This window comes from Gymnoscopelus braueri, assembly GCF_963280865.1.
Source record: "Gymnoscopelus braueri genome assembly, chromosome: 3".
Classification (NCBI taxonomy): Eukaryota; Metazoa; Chordata; class Actinopteri; order Myctophiformes; family Myctophidae; genus Gymnoscopelus; species Gymnoscopelus braueri.
This window is the reverse complement of record NC_137612.1, coordinates 17724235-17744845: the sequence shown is the minus strand read 5'-3', so window position 1 is coordinate 17744845 and position 20611 is coordinate 17724235. Positions and strand designations below refer to the sequence as shown.

The window sequence follows — 20611 nt, the reverse complement described above, 5'->3', positions numbered from 1 at the left end:
ATCACAAAGCAAATATCCTATATTTGCAAATAGTTGTTAACACAAAGCATAAAAAATATACTCCAAAGGGATGAAATGAGCTGAATGACACAATAACAATGATATTTTATTCGGAGTGTAGAAACGAGGCACTACACTCCCTAGTAAAAAATAATGTGCAAGTTAGTTTTTTCAAAAGTTTAAAACCTGCCGTTTTGGATGACTTTCTCCCATTTGGGGCACATAATATCTTATCTAGATTAGCATTTTACCTTTTAAGACTATTATCCAGGGTACATTTAGGAATCCTAGAGAGAAAACCAACCACAAGTAGCCTTGCCGTCAACCAATATAGAACCTCTGCCTCAAAACATATTCCACAAAATGTTTTTTTTTGCTACAATTTCATGTAATAAAGGCCAATGCTATGAATTTACTGAATGTAATTTTGCATGATGTAAATTGTAAACAGTCACCTTTAGCTTTCTCAGGTATTATTTTTAATTAACAAAATGTGTAAATTAAAAATATAGGTGAGTGCTGCTGTTGTCTTGGCTAGGTCATATGTTCTCATTTAAACTTTGATAAGATTAAAAATACATACATTTATTATGCATTTCCAGTGTATATGCATATAAGAATGTTAACCATTTGGGAAGGTTTGCAGGCAGAAGAAAATATGCCTCACGAGGAGCTGGTAGTGGAAAAACTTCACAGTAAGGGAGATTTATGTATTATTACCTCAAGGTTCAAGGTTGTTCTGTGTTATTGTAATTATTATTACCCAACCTACATTTCGGTCATAACCTTCATCTGGGTCTTCAGATGATCCAGATGTGGATGACCAGGTCTGAAATTATTTTTTGCCCCAACCTTTTAACCCATTTAGACCTAAGGCCGATTCTAAAAACGCCTTCAAAATCCTAATCCAAAATGTTCTAAAGCAAGACAGTGCCACTCAATCCGCTTGTCCGGAACTACTCTGCCGGGACTGGGGGAGTGGAGAGGCTTTTACGTTTTACGTAAAAAATGTTACGAAAAACTTAAAGAATATGTTGCTATATACTGTGTAGCAACTACTAATGCGACACAGATGATGTTCCAGATTGAAAGGTAAAAAGACAGGTTACAACAGGTCTAAATGGGTTGTTAAAGAATCAATGGCTGAAATACCTTACTAGGCTATAGAGATGTACTTGACATTAGGTAGCCTACATTTTGCACAAATCTTTACAACCTCATGTCCATCATGATAGTGCTTTATTTTCTATTTAAATTGTATTTGTGGAGGCATTACACTACATTACATTTTCATTTTAAATAACCAAATCATCTTTGCAATTGAATTTAGTGAGGGAATCAAAATCATAAGGAAAACTAACCAAAATCTTAACATAACTTACTATTGAAAAAAACTAGGCAAACTTACATTTTCAAACAGACAAAAGTAACCAGTCAAAGTCAAATTTTGCACTTTTAGCTAAACTAGCTAAAACAGAGATAAGCAATTGGGTTGTTTAATGGACCCCATGGACACGCATGAATAGTGGGAATGGAAAATAAAAGCTTTAAAGAGGTATATCACTTTAAAACAAATCTGGGATTATTTTAATGTCTACTCTGGCTTGTGTGCTCACCCCAGACCATTTTTAATTGCTTGATTCAATATTTAGATATATGCTATCCATTTTTATCAGTCGCCTTCCTATTTAAACCCATTGTTTCAAACTCCATTTTAACCATGTTGGATTCATTGAAAACACCAGTCCTTTGGTGTCCGTTATTATCCTGCTAATACGTGAGGGGGGCCATGTATTTTCATTTTTTTTATTAATGTTTAAAAAAAATTTCATAAAATATATATATATTAAAAAAGTAATTGATGTATTGAATCACCTCTGTCAAAATGGGGAAAAAAACTATAAATTATATAAAACAAGTAATTGAAAAACACAGTACCCTCACACATTAGAGGTACAATATCAATTAATCCAACATGGTTAAAATGGAGTTTGAAGTTACAGTGGGTTTATATACAGTAGGTATGGGGCGTGTTAGATAAAATGAATACCAAATATCTAAATATTGAATCAAGCAACTTAAAAACTGTCTAGGTTCACACAAAAGCCAGAGTAGATGTTAAAATGACCCCAGAAGTGTTTTAAAGTAAAATACTTCAAGGGAAAGGCAAGCTCAACTCGAGGACAGTCTTGATGTAATCTTGAATAAACTGGGTGCAGATTCTTGATAATACATAAACGGAAGAAACATCCGCACTCTGTAGAAGTAATGTTGAAGATCCACAGCAGTCAACCAAAACAAAAAACTTGTTTTGGCACGCAGGCCTTCCTCTGCGTTACTAGTTGCATACAAGCGGAAGTGACATATATAGCTCATGGACAATTAAAACCATAAAGCTGTGTCTCATTATTAACTCTTTGACTGCCAGAGTATTTTCATAAAGTACTCCCCCAGTGCCAGCAATTTTCGTGTTTTTTTATTTTTATATTTTGAATTTTTCTCATGAAAATAATTTAAGGACACATAATGTAAAGACCCAGCACAAATCCGCCACTAGAGCGCAGCACATGACAGCTTTGATCATGTCGTTGGGTCTCTCTCACCCTTCTTCATAGATTAGACAAGGAAAAACATGAAAACGGATGTGACGTCCCCCCCATTGTTTTGATCGGCGAAAATTACGTTGTGATATACGACGGCGATGACTGATCGTCACCCAGACCATAGATTATAGAAGAGAAACTGTCCGTTTGTCCGTCATACCGTGTGAAAGACCGTTTATTTACCTATTTTGGACGAAAATGACTGGGGAAAAGAATCAAAAACCGGAAACGGAATCCAGGTCATGAAACCGGATGCAGATGTCCGTGAAGTAAGTGGAACTCGAGAATAACATTGAATATTAAGCAGCATAGCGCAATCAGAGATTAAACAATGAACGCGCGTCCAGCGCGTCGAGCGCGTCGACGGCCAACTGGACAAAGTAGCACTTGACGCGTTATCGCGTCGTCCGCAGTCAAAGAGTTAAATGACATTTATAATACAAAATACAAATATCTCTGAATACATTAGAATAAGTGTCATATGTTACATATGTATGCAACTAGTAACACTGAGGAAGGCCTGCGTGCAAAACGCTCCCATCCATTTGTTTGGTTGACTGCTGCTGCGGATCTTCAACATTATAAAAAAAAAAGCCTCCTAAACTTCTACTGAGAGTGCAGATGTTTCTTCCTTTTAAAGTAAAATACCCCTTTAAGCCAGCGTAACAGAACGCAAAAATACACAGAAATGATAACGGAAAATTATAACATCATAAGTGCTTCTGGAAAGCCTTTGGTGAGTCACTAAATGATTCAATCATATTATTTCAGTGCAGAGGTAAATGTGTACATGTAATCCAGTTTGTGCATCCCCATCAAAATCTAGACTGAAGCGAGATCTGAGGACAATCAGACCCCATTGCAGTCAAAGGGCTTTATGACGGTCCAACTCTGCTGAGGTTAACAGTTTGATTACCCACATAAGGCTTTGCAGTTAACACAGCTCTCCGCATTCTTCTTAACCAGGAAGTCACATGTTGAAGCCCGCTCAAAAATTATTAGCCCCTTTTGGGATGGTTGGTCCGACAAGGGCAGGCCCTGGCACACCCTGTACTCCTCCAAGTCCAGTAGGAGATTCACCACCTCGGTTGCAGTGTTGACTTGTGTTGGGTGGTCATCATACAGAGGATGGGTGAAAAACAGCGGTTGCTTCTGGACAGTGACCTGATAGCAAAAGCCTGGGTCAATCAGCACCATGGTGTCAGTCATGCTGGACTGTTTGGCACACTGGATGAGCTGCAGTTGAGGCCCCTCCGCCAAGATGACGTACCAAAGATGGGGCAGCGCGCTAGCGCGCAATGCCTGCAGAAGCTCTAGGAGCTGGTCGTCCATTTGTGGTCCGCTCCCCGCAGGCATATCGTCAGCCAAGCTGAAGATCTGGGTGATCTGCGATGATTCAAAAGCGAGAAAAGTACACACCCAGAAATTCATTAGCCTCGTTTAACCAGTGAACTAATGCAAAAATTATCAAATGGAATAATCTACCATAGCATTGCACTTACTAGGGGTACCATGGGTTCCTCCAATTCTACAGAATGGTTTTCTGCAACTCTGTCAGTGTTCGATCGGTCTGCATCCCACCTGCTTAGCTGGTCCTGGGTTAATAAAGGTAAACTCACATGTAATGTTATCAGCTATAATATATTTAAGCAATTCATTTTTTCCAATCTTTTAATGATCAATGCCTGAAATTCATATTTGTCTTTTTAATATAGCCTGTAACTATCGTTTGCCGCCATTTACCTATTTGAAGTGCTATAACACCCAACACATGGCTCCTGTTGAGACTATTGTCATGGCAGACACCTGAACAGTCATTGTGCAAAGTTTGGTGCGGATTGGAGCAAAGGTGCGCCATACATGGCTCCTGGTGTGACTATTGTCATGGCAGACAACTGAACAGTGTCTGTGGCAAGTTTGGTGTGAATTGGTGGCCCCTGGTGTTGACTATTGTTATGGCAGATGACTGAACAGTGTTTGTGCCAAGTTTGGTGTGCATTGGAGCAACAAACGGTTCCGTTTGTGTTTGTTAGCACACATTAGGCCATTTTAATATACGATACGCCCCTCCTGCAGACTTTTGAAGGCAATTATAACCAATCAGAATGGAAAACTGAATGGTATATCACGTGACATCAGAGATAATGTGTAGCAATTTGAGTTTTGGACAAAATGTCTAGGAGCAGCAGCAAAAAAACAAACGAGATTAACTCCGGACTCAACCACACACACACACACACACACACACACACGGGCAAAAACATAATCTCTGCTCTTCCCGCTTTTTGCCTGGCAGAGATTAAAACAAATACACCACATCAGATCCTGACCTGATCAAGCCAAAGGAATAATGAAAGGATGTGAGCCCAAACCACCAGTGTCACTGGGTTCAGATAGATTACAAACTCGACTCCCATGTTCAGAGGAGCATGTTCACAAGATCTTAACACATTGGGTGCCAGAGGTTTATTAAAATATTATACGTTCAGTGCCTGCTATTCTTCCATCCACTTACGTTGATACGTTTCGTGCTGTAGAAGCCCCGACGCGGAAGTGCATGTAAACAAAGCGTGCGTGCGAGACGGGAGAGGGTCCCGACTAACGCCTGGGACAATAATATTTCTAACGCGATCCTCCATTGCAGAGTGATCGCCGATCGAAAACGGCTCGCTTCCACCACGTTAAAAAGAAATGGAGATATTAAGCTTTTAGTCAAGGAGTTAACATTGGAAAGGCCGACCGGAAGGATTTTTGACATGGATCCACATCCGGCCTCTCCTTCTCAGAGACTCCTTGGATGATCCCAAAGTTTCGCGCCCCACGTGGGCCCCACGTATAAAAATAAAATTGGGTCAAAAACGGTCTGGACCGTTTTCGGCACTTCTCGTTTGGATTCTCAAAAACGGTCCGGACCGTTTTTGGCACACAATGTGTTAACTTACTGATTGGGAGATGGCATTGTTGCTGATTTTGGAGACTCTGTTGGGGAGACCATTCCTCTGTCTGCTATCCAAATGGTTCACCTTATGAACAATAAAATCAAGTTGAAATTCCAATCTTCTATTGTGACAGATGTGGTGTATGAGGAGTATGTGTGTATGTGTTCGGCAAGGGGGGGGGGGGGGGGTACTGTACATGAATACGCTTGGGGTGAGCATTTCAAAACAAACCTGCATATTTGATTGGTGGTCAATGTAGTTCAGTTCTGAGTACTTGCTATTGCTCGTAGTTTCATAGCTCCAACTCATCTACAACAAGAACATGTGGAAACTATAATGAAGCCAATTAAATAGTTTATGTTAGTTCAATCTACAGCAAGGCAATCTGGGAAAGAAAAAATCAAGTAAATAATCTTATGAGCATAGATTCTTCTCATTACTCACTGTTGGATGGTTACCGTCTTCATCCTCATTGTCAGTCCAGACCAGACCACCTATTCGACCTTTACTTTTCTTTGGGTTTGTCTTGCGACTGTAAGTGTACTGAGGTTTAGGCCTACCCATCATCATTAAACGCTCTTCTTGCTGGCTGAAGCCGGGCAACAAGTGTCTCTGTCAAACATGAACATCTGTATGAGTGTATCTGGGAGTGTCATTAGGTTCTCTTTTTTAACCACTTAAAACCCTTTACTTTGTTTACCAGTCTATACTAGGCCCACTCCTTCTTCCCTCTATCACAATTCTCTTCGCCAAAAATAGCTGATCTACAAGCTGCATCATGAACTTGTAGAGCCAGTATTTTCGCCAAATGTTCGTCCCAGAATGTCATGGTTCATGTGGGGTTTTTTTTATCTTAAATTTTTTTTTATCCCACGATTTTGTAACCCTATTTTATTTTTTACACCCAGTGCCAATTGTCTATGTAATCCTGGGCACTACCTTCCCTCTGCCAACCTAGGGAGGCCAGGGCCGAGCTCATGCCTCCTTCAATGCATGAGAGCCAACTGACCTTCTTATCACCTGACAGGGGAGAGGTTCCCTGGTTGGACGTAGTGCGTGGAAGGAACACGTTATTCAAACCAGTTCCTTTCCCCTCCATCAGGCGCCCCGGCTGGCCAGGGGGAGGCAGTATAGTGACCAGGATTACTGCATGTTTTTGTGAGGGTACCTACCCTAGGAGACACGGGGAGAACATGCAAACTCCACACGGTTCATGTGGTTAAACAATCACATCACAAAGCTATGCCATCTTCAAATGTACAACTGAATTAGCATTTTCTGGGACCTGTACAAACACCTACCATTGCCTGTCTCTGACATTGACGCAGACGACACTTCTGCCTCTTCTTATTGCTGCCTCCAAACTTGGGCTTGTCATAACAGAAATCACAAGTGCCACAGTCTTTCTTGCACACGCAAGCGTTGCAAGTCCCACAGGCGCGCCGCTTCCGTTTCTTATGCCACTGAAACATACAGAGACAATTTATCCCCAAATAATGTCGCTATACACCAATGGAGTGAAGTCATATGACCCCTAATCCTCTATTTCAATGGCAACTTAATTTTTGTAGTTTGGACATTGCAATTACCTCTCTCAGTTGCGAGAAGGAGACAATGTACATCAAAATTATGGATTGCAACTTTATTGACCTGAACTATCCACACAAGGGGGTTTCTTTCTCATTTATCTGCTAATGGCCCTGCTCACCAGTAAGATTTGAGCTGAGTAAACAATACCAAATAGACATGTATTGTTGGCACCATTTGGTGGTTTCAGCTTCAATTCAAAGGTGGGACAAAAATATAATTGTTCACTGTTCAAAGTATCCCACAGTACACAATCAGGGAACTCATTTTAGCATAATGTATGTCCCCACGCCACTTTTTTCCCTCTCTCTAGGCACTGGAAAAACTGTCAGTGAAGTCTTAAGGTCTCACATTATCATCATCATCAGTTGAATCGTCGTCATCATCAAAATCGTCAAAAGGGTTCACCGAGAAATCCTCTTCATCACTGTTTTGATAGCTTTCGTGCTGTGGGGATAAACATTGATGAATGGGGAGAGTATACAGGTATAAAAACAACGTCTTTTGATTTAAATAAAGGTGTTTGTTCTCCTTGAAACAAAACACTTACCTGTGGTGCTACAATTTCAGTCTGTAAATTCTGTAAAATAAATCATACATAAAAAAATTGTTATTCAGGTGTAAATGTTTACAAGGTAGTCACTAATAACTAAGTAAATTTGCATTGCAATGGGCTACAGACACACACAGCTAAATATTTTTTATAAATTCTACTTTTATGTTGACATCTTACTTTCTTGGAAAAAGAAAAGTGCATGTTTTTGGCACAATTGTAGATAGCTTTTGATTGCCAACATTTAAGATAGATACCAAGCAGACATCTTAAAGTAGGGATATCAAAGTATGCAGTCTTTTTCTGCCTGCTGCTTAATTTATACTCGTACGATGGTGTCGCTTGCTGCCAAGAGCTGATCTACAAGCTCTGGTTGGCAAGCGACACAATGAAATATAAATAAAGCTAAACTTGGATCCAATTACTCTGCTCATTGGTGATAAATGATAAATGAAATAAGAAGATACCTACAGTTTAAAGGATGACATCAATTTAATTACCTGAAAATTCATACTGTACTTGTATGTCTCTGGAACATCAATGAATGCATCAATGTGAGGACTCTCCTGTGGCTGGTTTCCCATCCCAGGGCTCTATTGTACCATAGAGCATACACAGGTTAACGTTTGAGAATGCAAGTAAACCGACAAATACTGTAACTGCCGTTCCTCTTTCAGCCTACCTTGCGAATGGGACATATGCATTTACGTTTCCTACAAACGCGTTTTCGGGCTTCGGGACTCTCCACTGCATGCTTGCAGTTGGCACACTGCCCACAATTCATTGTGTTACGACAAGCCTCACACTGCCCACAAGGAATCCACTACAGAAGACAAAGAAAAACAGTCACTGTGATTTAAATGTGATTAAAGGCAATGTATCATTTTAAGTTAACATCTTAATATACGGTAGATAATGACCTATCCAAATAGTGACCAACTGTGCCCTGTGGACTGAGATACTGCCATCCTAGAGATCAATCCCAAGTAAATAATTAATGCTATGCATATCCTTAGTTGAAGGTACTCACAGATACTTGTTAAAATGGTACTTCTCTTGAATGGTCTAATTATAGAGGGATTAGATTAATACTACATGAGTTTGACAAGTTCTGTGTCTGTGAAGTTGGAACCATAAATGTGTGTGGTTCATACATACAAATTCATAGCCTAACCACCATTCATGACAAATTACAACTTAGGTGCTGCTGTTAAGTTGCATTTCTGGTTAAAACAAAAAGTCTGTTAAAAAGTTAAAGCTCTGTATTCTGATAGTAATCATTGCTATAGAATGTTTGTTCAGTAACAGGTTCAGTAGCAGGACAGACACAGCCACGGTATCGAGATACACAGACAGTTCTTTATTTCCAAGTAGCCATACTTACTACACTTACTACACTGCTTGCCATGCTGTGGTACTAGATGAAGATACTGCATAGCTACCGAGGACATTGTTGCAAGGGAGAGCAGATGCTATCTTCTGTATGGACAGTGAATGACTGATTTATCCGGTATGCATTGATAATAACCTCGATGTACAACAAGTGCTGAGTCACACCTGGCCAGGTGTGACTGCTTAAATCAGTCATCCCTCATCACACACAAGGGTCTCCGCACATAGACATAAATAAGGTAGATGACTCATTGGCCACTGGGCCACACAATAACAGCAGGAGTGAGTGACACCCACAGCCACAATACCAGAGGGAGCGACAACAATCTGGTACAACCCAAATATAGAACAAACATGGGGAAAGTTCTCATTCTACTAATCTGCCACCAAAATGTGGATTGCCCTGACACCATCCCTTAAGAAATATGGATCACTGGCTTCTTTCAAAACAGGCCTGATTTTTTTTAATCAGGAGACCACAATGGGAGGTAAATGCAATTTTCCCATAGAAAGGAGGTGTCATTCACTACCGACATTTTCCTTTTAATTGTGTTTTTTTGTTTTACTATGTTGATGAACATACATAAGACCACAATGGAAACAAGTCCTCAGGACTTTTTGGTGCTATCATTTTAGCTTCAATGTCTGACTGTACCTCATGCCGTTTACATTTCTGTCTAATAAAGTCTTCAATCAATCAATGAACAACGATGCATCTACAAAAATAAAATTTCAGGTGGGTCACCAATTTTATCCAATCAGGAGAGCGGACCCGTTTCACTTTCAGCTTCAATTTTATAGTGTTCCAGTTCTAATTTTGTCTGCAAATGTTTTTGTTTCATCACTGCCATTTCACTTGTTTATCCTGTATGAGTTCTCTTCTGATTGGATCAAATTGATATCATGACCTGACCTTATTTTCTGTTTACTAAAGAGACGGAAATGAGGAGACCCGTTACTGAATGAACAAACACTCTATAGCAACGATTACAATCAGAATACAGAGCTATTTTAGCCACTTTAAAGAAAATATCACACCACCTTTAAAAAGAAAAAAGGCAAAGCTGAATTTGAATTCCATAAAAAATATTTTCTCTAAAAGGCTGAAATACAAAACGTCAACAGACAGCTGATAAAAGTGGGGTTTCCAAGCACTGCTGCTTGTCTGCTTCATGTGCGCAAGTGGGAAGTGGTTGAGTGGGAAGACGGCAGCAGAATGTTGAAGAACTGTTATGTTTTTAGAACTGTTATGGATTGACCATGCTGCTGTGGTCCAACATTGGTCTATTTTAGCCTTTACCTGTATCATTCGGAGTCTTTCCTGCTGCACCTGTTTTAACTATTAATATCAAAGTAATGCGTCGAGACATGAAATATTCTCTTCAGCTTAAGTTTGTGTTACACTGGACAAGTTGGCTCCCTGCTGGCATAGCAGGGAATGAGGATGGACAGGCAGCAGGAAGACAGTATCCAATTATGAGGATGCATTCTCAAATTCCGGCCCTAATCGCAGGGGACGACCATCATGTTGTGAAGACGGAGGTCCCCTCTAGTCTATAATGCAAATCAAATTTAGATGTGTGCATGCCTATGATTTGTCATCACTTTGTGCACGATGGCTTCATCAAGATCAGAAACGTCAGGCCTTGGAGAAGCCAAAACATCATCTGCAAACTGCATACAGCATGGAGCTGACATGAGTGACACTTAATTATTCATTTTAACATCACAAATAAAACCTAATGAGAGCATTACCTTTCTGAAACGATTCAGGGGGTGATCGATCGGTTTCGAGGCTGTTTGAATCATTAAAAAAAAGAAAGAAAAGGTTAGTCTTAAGGAGCTAGTGTCTTTATACATATCTCTTTACTTCCACTTCATACTACATACAATGCAGTCCAAAAGGTCTGTTCCGAAAGATAAAATGCTTGTTAATTTTTTTTTGTGTTTTGTCTGAATGATTTTATCTGGTTTCAAATATATTACCTGATCAAATATTTTGAATTACTCTTTGAAGAATGGTGAATACAACTTTTGAAGAATGGTGAATACAACTTTTCGGTATTATGTGTATGTGTTTGTACTATACACTTATTGACATACCCCAACAACCCTGACACCAAGGCTTCTTTCGCTGTTTATCATACGTTGTTCCTACAAACGATATACCACAATTGGAGCAGGTGCTGCAGAGAAAAGAAAATATGTGAGAGAAATGCATCCACGTGTGGCAAGATCACAAATAAACTAATAGCACTTTACAGTAAGGGTACATGAAATAGCATGAATGAATGCACCAGACCAGCTAACTTCTCCAACCTGCTGACGTGATTACTTCTACAGCGTCACATTTATTCCGTGCAGAATGTGGAGGGTCGGAGAAGATATGCTATAGTTTAAACAAAGCTCTCCTTCTTAAAATCTACTTATCAAAACAATATCAACAGAGTATGGAAATGCTCAGAATATTTCCCGCTTATCGGAAATATAATCAAAACAAATATTGGATAGAGATGTCAAATAATATAAGCTAATTTAGGTCACATTCCATAGGTTTACAGTGGGGAGCGTGCCCCCAAAAAGGGGCATGGCTTTGGCAGTGACGTATTGCCAGTCTGGTGTATGGATTAATACTACATGAATAATCAGGAATGTACATCAGATCTATGGCGCTCCCGTGCGGGTGACGTTGTGGTGCTCTCCGAGTCAAGCATTTCTTCTCTCTCCGTTTGTTACCATCTTTACTTTTTGACTATGGCGTAGTGATTTATGATATTTGCCTTTTAAATAATATGGTAGGATATAGGATTGTAGGATGTACTGCATGTTTTCTCTGTCTTGTCTGTAGTCTCTGTACTTTCTGTTTTCTTTTAAATGCTGACCCTGGGAGCTGAGCTCCAAAATTTCCTATGCACTTGCAATAAAGTCTATTATATTCTATTCACAGTACCTCAGTCATGTCCTCATGAACAACAAATTGATTACAGCATTAACCAAGATAAGTAAATCACAATTAATGATGAGTTATTAAGCATGATCATGATTTCCTTAGTTGTTCACAATTAAATGGACTACTGACCCAAAGACAACCCACCACAGCAACTGAGCTGAATGTATTCATGTAAGAAAAAAAAGCTATTATTATGTCATCATGTTTGTGGCCCTTGGCTTGAAATAAAGTGCTGAATTGTTCTTCCTTACAGCTGAATGTATAATGTTATGTTAATGATGAAATAATTATCATTAACTAAGCATTAGATCAGGGGTGGGCAACCATGTCTTGAGGATTTGACTTTTTTGGTTGATTGCAGAACAATTTGAAAACCCAGACATCCATTCATATCATCTGCTTTCCAATCACACCCAGGCTTGCTGGGTTAAGTGGGAAAGCCATCAGGGGAGTGGCACAGTGTAAATCAACACAGGAATGGCCCTGACAGTATATCAATGGTCCAGGTGTGTTACCCGTTTAGTACTATAGTCAGGGGATATTAAAAACATCTTGGAATAAATTCCTTACCAAAAAAAATCTTCACCAATGTGTTTGTAAAGGTGTCTAGTAACACATCTCACAAAGACTGAAATGCAGTTTCCCTAGGAGAATTTGTGACAGCTCCTGAAAGTTGGGGTACCCACCATAACCTTATGCGGGGGGGGGAAAAAAATCAAAATTTAATTCTGTTTTAAGTAGCATGTGAGGGGTCAAACTAGGGTGTTTTTATGATTCTGAATCCATTGCAAGCATTTGTTTTGCACCAAAACCACTCCTTGGGCTAAAAACGGCCATAGCCATCCTTTTCCAGGTATACTTTTTGTGTAAAAAGCCCATTGAGATTGGGCTGTTTTTAGCCCAAGGAGTGGTTTTGGTGCAAAACAAATGCTTGCACTGGATTCAGAATCATGAAAACACCCTAGTTTGACCCCTCACATGCTACTTAAAACAGAATTAAAATTTGATTTTTTTCCCCCTCGCATAAGGTTATGGTGGGTACCCCAACTTTCAGCAGCTGTCAAAAATTCCCCTAGGGAAACTGCATTTCAGTCTTTATGAGATGTGTTACTAGACACTTTTACAAACACATTGGTGAAAAAAAAAATTGGTAAGGAATTTATTCCAAGATTGGATTTTTTTCTGCTAATATCCCCTGACTACTAGGCTACTATTACTTTAAAACCACAGCTAACAAGATGAGACAAGACAGCAGTATTGACAATTAATTCGGATACATACACCAAGAGACAAAAGAGATAATTTCCATGCAGTATAAAAAAAACGTCATCTAAAATGTATTTGTCTGCACAGCAACGGCGAAGAAATTGAACTTGGAAAGACTTTGTTACAAACCACAAATCATTTGACAAGACTTTTCTAGCTGACAAAGAGAAAGGTGAATGGACTGAAATCTCAACTGTATTTACTTTAGAATGAATTCCAATGGTCTTCAAAGATAAATATTAAAACTGCCCATACTGTACTATACAGTATTTGTCCAACTCTCAGCCATGACAGCAACAGTACAAAAACAATTGACAACAATAATAATTAAAAAAAAACCTTCTGGTACGCATTCAGTACTTTAGTAGTTAGCCAAGTGTTTCCTTATTTTCAGGCTTGGCTTTGACCAAGAATTTTCTTTTCAGTGCATTTTCAGTTTTGCAACTGAAAGAATAAGAGCTGAGGACATTTTTCCATCCGTTCATGGCTGTTACAACTTGTTTCCGTAAGAACCGACAGGCCAATAGATTCATCATTGCATTGAGCAAATAAAGCTCAGATTTGAATTGTTCCTTCAATCACTACGATACGATAGTATTATTCACCAGCAACCACTCTGGCTCTATAGGAAAATACTGAGTATGAAGGATGGGATGGATGTTGCCATGAAGGTTGTGTTGTGTGCTCCAATCTCCTGCGCTTTCTCACATGAAGGCTTTCAAGTCAAAGTACTGATCAACGGTGTCAGATGACCACCTTGCTGCCACTTTGAGAATTGCAACCAGCAGCGACAAACTTGAAATTCATGGACAGCCATTTCCAAGTGTCAACTCTTGCAGGGCTGACCCCCCCCCCCCCAATAACAATTTAAGTCCAGTAAAACATGGTTGAATTCATTATTTTTTGCAGGATGACACTGCAAACAAGCCGTTTGAGTACTGAGGAACTGTCTTCTTTCTTACTTAATGTAAAACCAAGTAGCCAAAATCAATCATATTAGTCTATTCATGATTTGTGTTTAGGCTGCTTGATTTGATAGGCAAGCTACAGTATGAGAACGCCCTTGGACAGTATCAGCTGTGTGGGATCATGCATGAATCAATGGCATTTCATGTACCCATACCATAACGTGTTACCAGTGAATGCTTTGTAGCAACAATAGTCAAGGTTTCTGCTCATCTTCATTCTACAACCAGCAGCTGCTTGCCTAACACATGTGTAACCTATAGTATCATCTTCAGTGACAGTTTGAGAAATGGGAACTAAGGAGCGTTAACTCACAGAACGGTGTCCTCTGGGTCAACTAGCCCATTGTTGATGAAGAGTGGTTTTGATGAAGAGGAATAGGGGAGTTTAATTCTATCGTCCTTCACATCATCCTCATCTTTAACTCTGGTGAAGCCCAAGGGGTAGGGGCTCATCTGGTTGTACTGGGTTAATTTGGCACCTGGGTTGAGTCTGTGGAGGGAGTCGGGAGTGTCTGCCCCTTCTCCTCTGTCCAACCAGCTGGATTCTGAGGAGGAGTGGTCTAGAACCTCTCGCTTCCTCTAATTAAAGAGAAAGCAGGGGGGAAACATGTATTAAACAAATGCTTTAAAAATTTACAGTTTTACAATTTAATACAGTTTAATTTATGTTTCGGCAAGTGACTCAAGCATAAATGTGGGTTAAATTGGCCAAATATCTTAATACCTTCACTCTCTTCGGTGGCAGTTCACCACTGTTAAGGAACCTTCCTGATTTGAACTCAAATGTTGACAAATCAATACGGCCCTCCACTAATGTCATCAATTCCACACGGCTTCTCAATCTCTCACCGTTTGGACTGTATGGAGAGAAAAACTATTAAGAATGATGGCATAATTCAATCAAGCAAAAATAAACATCTCATGAATTCTGATTGTAGAGCCCAAAATAAATTGTTATAGCATCAATTGCGATTTGCCGGAGTGTACAATATTTTCAGATAACCGCCAAACTTTAACGTTGTGGCATCTTCACCGTTCCAAATGAATGCACATAATGTTCTATATTAGCAATTATTTAAGCTGGCATTAGCTTCAAGCTATCCTTAAAAACAACATGGATTCATTCATATAACTTTAAACCATTTCAACACATTGGTAATGAGACTCTGCGTCATGCGTTATTCGACCCGATAACCACACGGCTCATTGTTGATTATCCCTGACATCAACTGGGCACTGAGACAGTAGACAGACTAGACACTAGACAGCATTTACCTGAGGTAATAAACGTCCTTGTGGCCAATACTAGTGCCTGAGCGACGAGTAACTTCTCTACGTTTCCAGCCTTCTCCAAGTGCGGGGCAGTCATCCCATCCCTGATCGGGTAGGGTTCTCTTACCACGGTTTATATTCCTAATAATTTTGGAAGTAACAAATTCATGGTAAATACAAAAGGCACTAGCGTGCTAGTCGTGCTCCCCTTCTCTGCCAAGGTCCCTTTGAAAACCAAATACTACGTCTTATCGTTTATGTTTTTTATCTGGTGGAGTTAGTCACCACAGAATTCAACCATGATAGCCAATTGGCCATGAGTGAGAACCAGGGCAGAGCAATAATTTGACATATTGTACATTCAAAAGCTGGTCTCAATGGCATGAATGTGTTAAGATCAGATGGAATGCAACCTCGATAATGAAAATTAAAGTCAAGTGTTTGTGATAGCAGGTGTTTCACTTCAATATGACAATCAGGAAAAACTAAACTGCCGCATTTACCCAGATAACAATACAACAAACAGGGACTCATTGAAAGCAAAAAACATCAACATCCAATTAACTAAACTGAAACCATACATTCTCTATGTTGTTAAAGTGCTACATATCCATAAAACAGTAAAATAAATAAAGCTACATAACCATAGAACAGTAAAATAAATTAAGCAGACGACACATACGTGAACAATTTTCTCTTCTTCCCACTCGCACCACTCTTTTCACTTTCTCCAGCCAGACTCTCTTCTTCTGGATCCTTTCTACTATAGTGGTGGTCAAAAGAAGTGAAAATCGGTGGCTCATCGTCTTCTTCAAGGGGCTCGAACCAGTCAACAGGAGGCTCGTCAGCAGCTGCATCAGCCCCCAGCTTAGTCTCTTCTGGGCATAATTCCATAGGAGATGGCGGGACAGTTCCCTTTACATCAAGACTGTCCAATGGCACAGAGGCAATGGCCGGAGGCACAGAGGGCTCCGGAGGCACAGAGGGCTCCGGAGGCAATGCCACTTCCGGGACATTTTCCGATTCACTAATTTGTTTCTCTCCACTTTGCTCTGTGTTGTTGTCCTCTGGTCCTCTTTCAGAGAACAGATTCACAGGCTGTGCTTCTTCCATTGTCCCACCTGTGCCTAGTCACAAAGGTCCCAACCTCTTTTCATAAAGCAAGTATTCTTCTATGATCAGGCTTACATGCCATTGAAAGTGGGACTTATTTACACTGTGCAAGACAAAAATGTACAGACAATAATGTACATACACTTGATGGCAGCCTCTAATTTCTAATACATTAGCTACCAAGAGAGCTGTGGTTGATCAATTTCCCATGGCAGTACCTGAAACGAAAGGACAATGTTTAGAGTGATAAAGATTATGTCAAAGCAGTAAACTTGCCCGGGGTGACCTATATGTCAAGACAGTGCTGTAAAGGTAAACCCTTTACATTAAACAAAAAACAGTGGATGAAATCCTACTGTTTAACATAAAGGTGTTGCTCAAAGACTTAAATGGACGATTGTCTAGTGTTGTTATGGTGTTTGCTTTATTTCAGATCTGGACATGAGTTGAGCGAGCCACATCAATAAATCAAGGCTGTAGAGGCTAAATATATCCTGATTTGGCATTTCATTGAGGCAGTGTCTGTAAAAGTACTCACATGTTTTACTTAAGTACAATTATCAATACTGCAACATAGAAATACTCTGTTACAAGTAAAAGTCCCGAATTCAAAATGTACTTGAGTAAAAGTACAAAAGTATTGGCATCAAATTTGAAAATCACATTGTGAGCTTGTAGATAGGCTATTTTCAAATGGCTGCAATGTATATAAGGCTGAAGTGGTTAATGTTTTGTAATAATAATCAAAATCTAATCTAAGTAACTAGTAACTATAGTTATCATACAATTGAAGTGTAAAAGTATAATATTTGCCTTTGATAATATGTAGTGGAGTAGAAGTAAAAGTACCGAAAATCGGAAATAATCCAGTAAAGTAAAAATACCTCAGAAGTGTACTTAAGTAAATGTACTTAGTTACTTTACACCACTGAATACATGTTAACATCGTTCCAGATTTACCATATCAATACATTAATGTACAATACAATCATGACTACATATTAACATCATGTCGCATGATCACATTAACGTTGTTACCATAACATTCACGTTGTTATAACAGGCTAATGTTAGCCAGCTAACATCATGTCTTGTTATGCTTCACCGGTTAACTGTGGTTGATCACACGCTATTTTCCACATATCATGATCTGCATCAATGTATGGATGTGTAGTAACGTCCGTAACGTTTTGCATAGTATTAGTACATACTGTGTATTAACAGCAGCGTTAACGTTACCTATAGATCGAACCCTACGGCGAGCATAGCATAGCATAGCATCAGTGTTGCCAGGTTTTGAGAGAGAAGCAAGCAACCACCAGGTCCATGAAAACAAGCCCAAAAGAAGCGATTTGAAAATGGCCGTTTATTTTATTCTTTTTTGGGAAATAGACTATCTACAAGCTCACGGCGCGATGCGGCGCGCCGTGAGCTTGTAGATCTGTCCATTTTGGAAATGTTTAAAACATTAAAAACATTAACATTAAAACAAGACAAATGAAATATTGAAATGGGGCATAACATATTTTCATGAAAATGTTTGAGAACCACTGGTTTAAACAACATTAGGAAACAAGCCCAAGCAACTACACTTTAGTTTAGAAGCAAGCCCCCAAAAAAAACACAACCTGCAACAACTTCACAGAAAAATAAGTCGCTTATAATAAGCCGACATGGCAACGCTGCATAGCATAGCATTAGCATGGATTAGCCAGACAGCTAACGTTACTTTCGAGTTTATTGTAATGGTTCGCATTAGAATGAGACCATCGTCATAAACAGTCATTTACCTTTTAAAAACAATCTGAACTGCTGCCATACATCTTTCATCACAACAACAACATCATCATCACCGCCACCAGTACCTGACTTTAAATAAACCCATTCTTTGTTTTATTTAACACATATTAAAGAACAGAACACACACAAACATATACAGCACATTACAAACGGCATCTAAACAAAGTAAACACAGAAGAAAACTAAAAGACGGGGAATCCTTACGAAAATGCACAGAATAAATAAACAATTACTGCATAGACCAAAACAAAACAAGAAAAACCCCAAATAGGAATTAGACTTGGGGGGAAAAAAGGCCATCAATCAAAACAACAAACTTATATTCCCACAAATCGTTCTTCCTATTTTTACTACACTAAATTGGAGCATGTGTGATGAGAAACATAATTTGAAATATGTTTTGTAAACCAAAAAAGGATTAACTTATGTATCCACTAGTTACAATGGATGTGATATTTAGCCATACGAATGATCATATTAATGACGTGCGAAGTGTATCGTTTTAAATGATCCAATATGAAAACATCATTTACCTTAATGAGTGATATGAATGTTTGATCCAGACAGTGAGCGCCGACGTCTCCAGAGAGCTGAGAGAATGAAGAGGCGGAAACTTGAGTCGCCCTCTGGCGGATCCTGGGCTCTCCTACTGTCTGCCACCTGCTGAAACGGAGTGTGTGTGTGTGTGTGTGTGTGTGTGTGTGTGTGTGTAAAGTAGCTCAGTACATGTACTCAAGTACTGTACTTAAAGGTAGGGTAAGTGATATGTTTTGGTTAAAATAAAAAAGTTTTGCATTAAAAGGTTAAAGCACTATATTCTGATAGTAATCATTGCTATCGTGTTGGTTCAGTCACAGGAGTCTCCCTGTCTCTCCAGCTCTTTGATAAACAGAAAATACACTTTCAGGTAGGTGACAACATTTCAGCCAATCAGGAGAGAGTACCCATTTATCAGCTTCATTTTTATAGTGTTGCAGTTTTAATTTGTTCAGCTCATTTCTTTGTCACCACTTCCATTCACTTGTTTAAACTCTATCCTGACTGAGTTCTCTATCCTGCTTGGATAAAATTGTATCCTGACCTAAAAATGCATTTTCTGTTTAATAAACAGCTGGAGAGAGATGGAGACTGATAGGTATAAAACTATGTATTTTGTCTACAATATTGATATATATGCCATTGTATCCTATTTTAGTGTGCCATCTCTGCATAACTCAAGTTTGCCTACCAATCCTATGATTTTATTAAGTTCAAGGTGGTCTGGAACTAATCCTAGTATTAGTTCTCTCCTTTCCTCTAGAGACTGCATGTGTTTTGAGTTGCACAGCGCACAGGCCCAGCCGAGGTCACTGATTATCTCTGGAGGAATACAATAACAGCTCATTGGAGTTAACTTGACCATCTATGACAAAGCCACAACACCTCCAGCGACGCCGGTCAGAGCCAAGGTCTCGCCAAAGTCTCAACCTACGAGCAAGGCTCCTCATGGCCAGATGTCATCGTCAGAGCTGATAACAACTTCTTTTGTGTATAACTGTTGTGATCATTAACTGTTTAGGCAGAGAGATATTTTTGCTGTACGGTGCCTCGTGGATTGATTCTTTCTCTTAATACAATGTCAACCTTTTAATTTGAGAACCGGCCTGTGTCTGTCTTTGATTTCGTCTCATCCTTTTTACACTGGGGTTTTCAGCTGTTTAACTACAAATAGTTTTAATTAACATAGAGTAGGATTTACGACCCTTATCAGCTCTTTTATCTACTTTATCAGAGACTCCTGTTACTGAACAAACACTCTAGCAATGAGTACTATCAGAATAAAGAGCCATGTAACAGTTATTTTGACCAAAGAAAATCACTTACCGTTCTGTTACCGTTTGGAATATCCCCTATAAATGTCTATTTTCACAATATATATGAGTTTTGAGCACTTTCCTCACATTTGATCTCAGATCAGGGAGTCCATGTTGTTTTTGGCATGCATGTGCATCTCTATGGCTTTTTGACAATGGACATCTTGGATTGAGCATATTTCCGCAACTAGGATTTCTTAATTATTTTAGTATGGTGTTCTAGAAATGTATGGTGAAAGAATTTATGTTACAATTACTTTGATGTGAAATTATAGTTTGCCTGGACTATCTGGTAATAACATTCTGTAGTTCTGT

At 39.2% G+C, this 20611-nt stretch overlaps 1 protein-coding gene across 2 annotated transcripts; it reads right to left on the bottom strand.

The window, feature by feature from the left end:
- Nucleotides 1-88: 88 nt before the first annotated feature.
- Nucleotides 89-19021, bottom strand: LOC308082614 (uncharacterized protein). Of its 2 annotated transcripts, none has more exons than XM_080424484.1 (17): nt 18977-19021; nt 16213-16861; nt 15534-15671; nt 14983-15115; nt 14572-14837; nt 11178-11260; nt 10830-10870; nt 8365-8505; nt 8183-8275; nt 7680-7709; nt 7481-7576; nt 6844-7005; nt 5987-6154; nt 5774-5851; nt 5546-5626; nt 4106-4198; nt 89-3989 (listed from the first exon to the last, which is right to left on the bottom strand). In XM_080424484.1, exons 2-17 carry the CDS (start codon nt 16641-16643, stop codon nt 3516-3518), a joined length of 2508 nt encoding a protein of 835 aa, XP_080280610.1. In that variant the 5' UTR covers nt 16644-16861; nt 18977-19021; the 3' UTR covers nt 89-3515. The 2 variants fall into 2 exon arrangements, with proteins under 2 accessions (XP_080280610.1, XP_080280611.1); XM_080424485.1 differs by lacking the exon at nt 18977-19021 and adding an exon at nt 17883-17929.
- Between the last annotated feature and the right edge of the window lie 1590 nt (nt 19022-20611).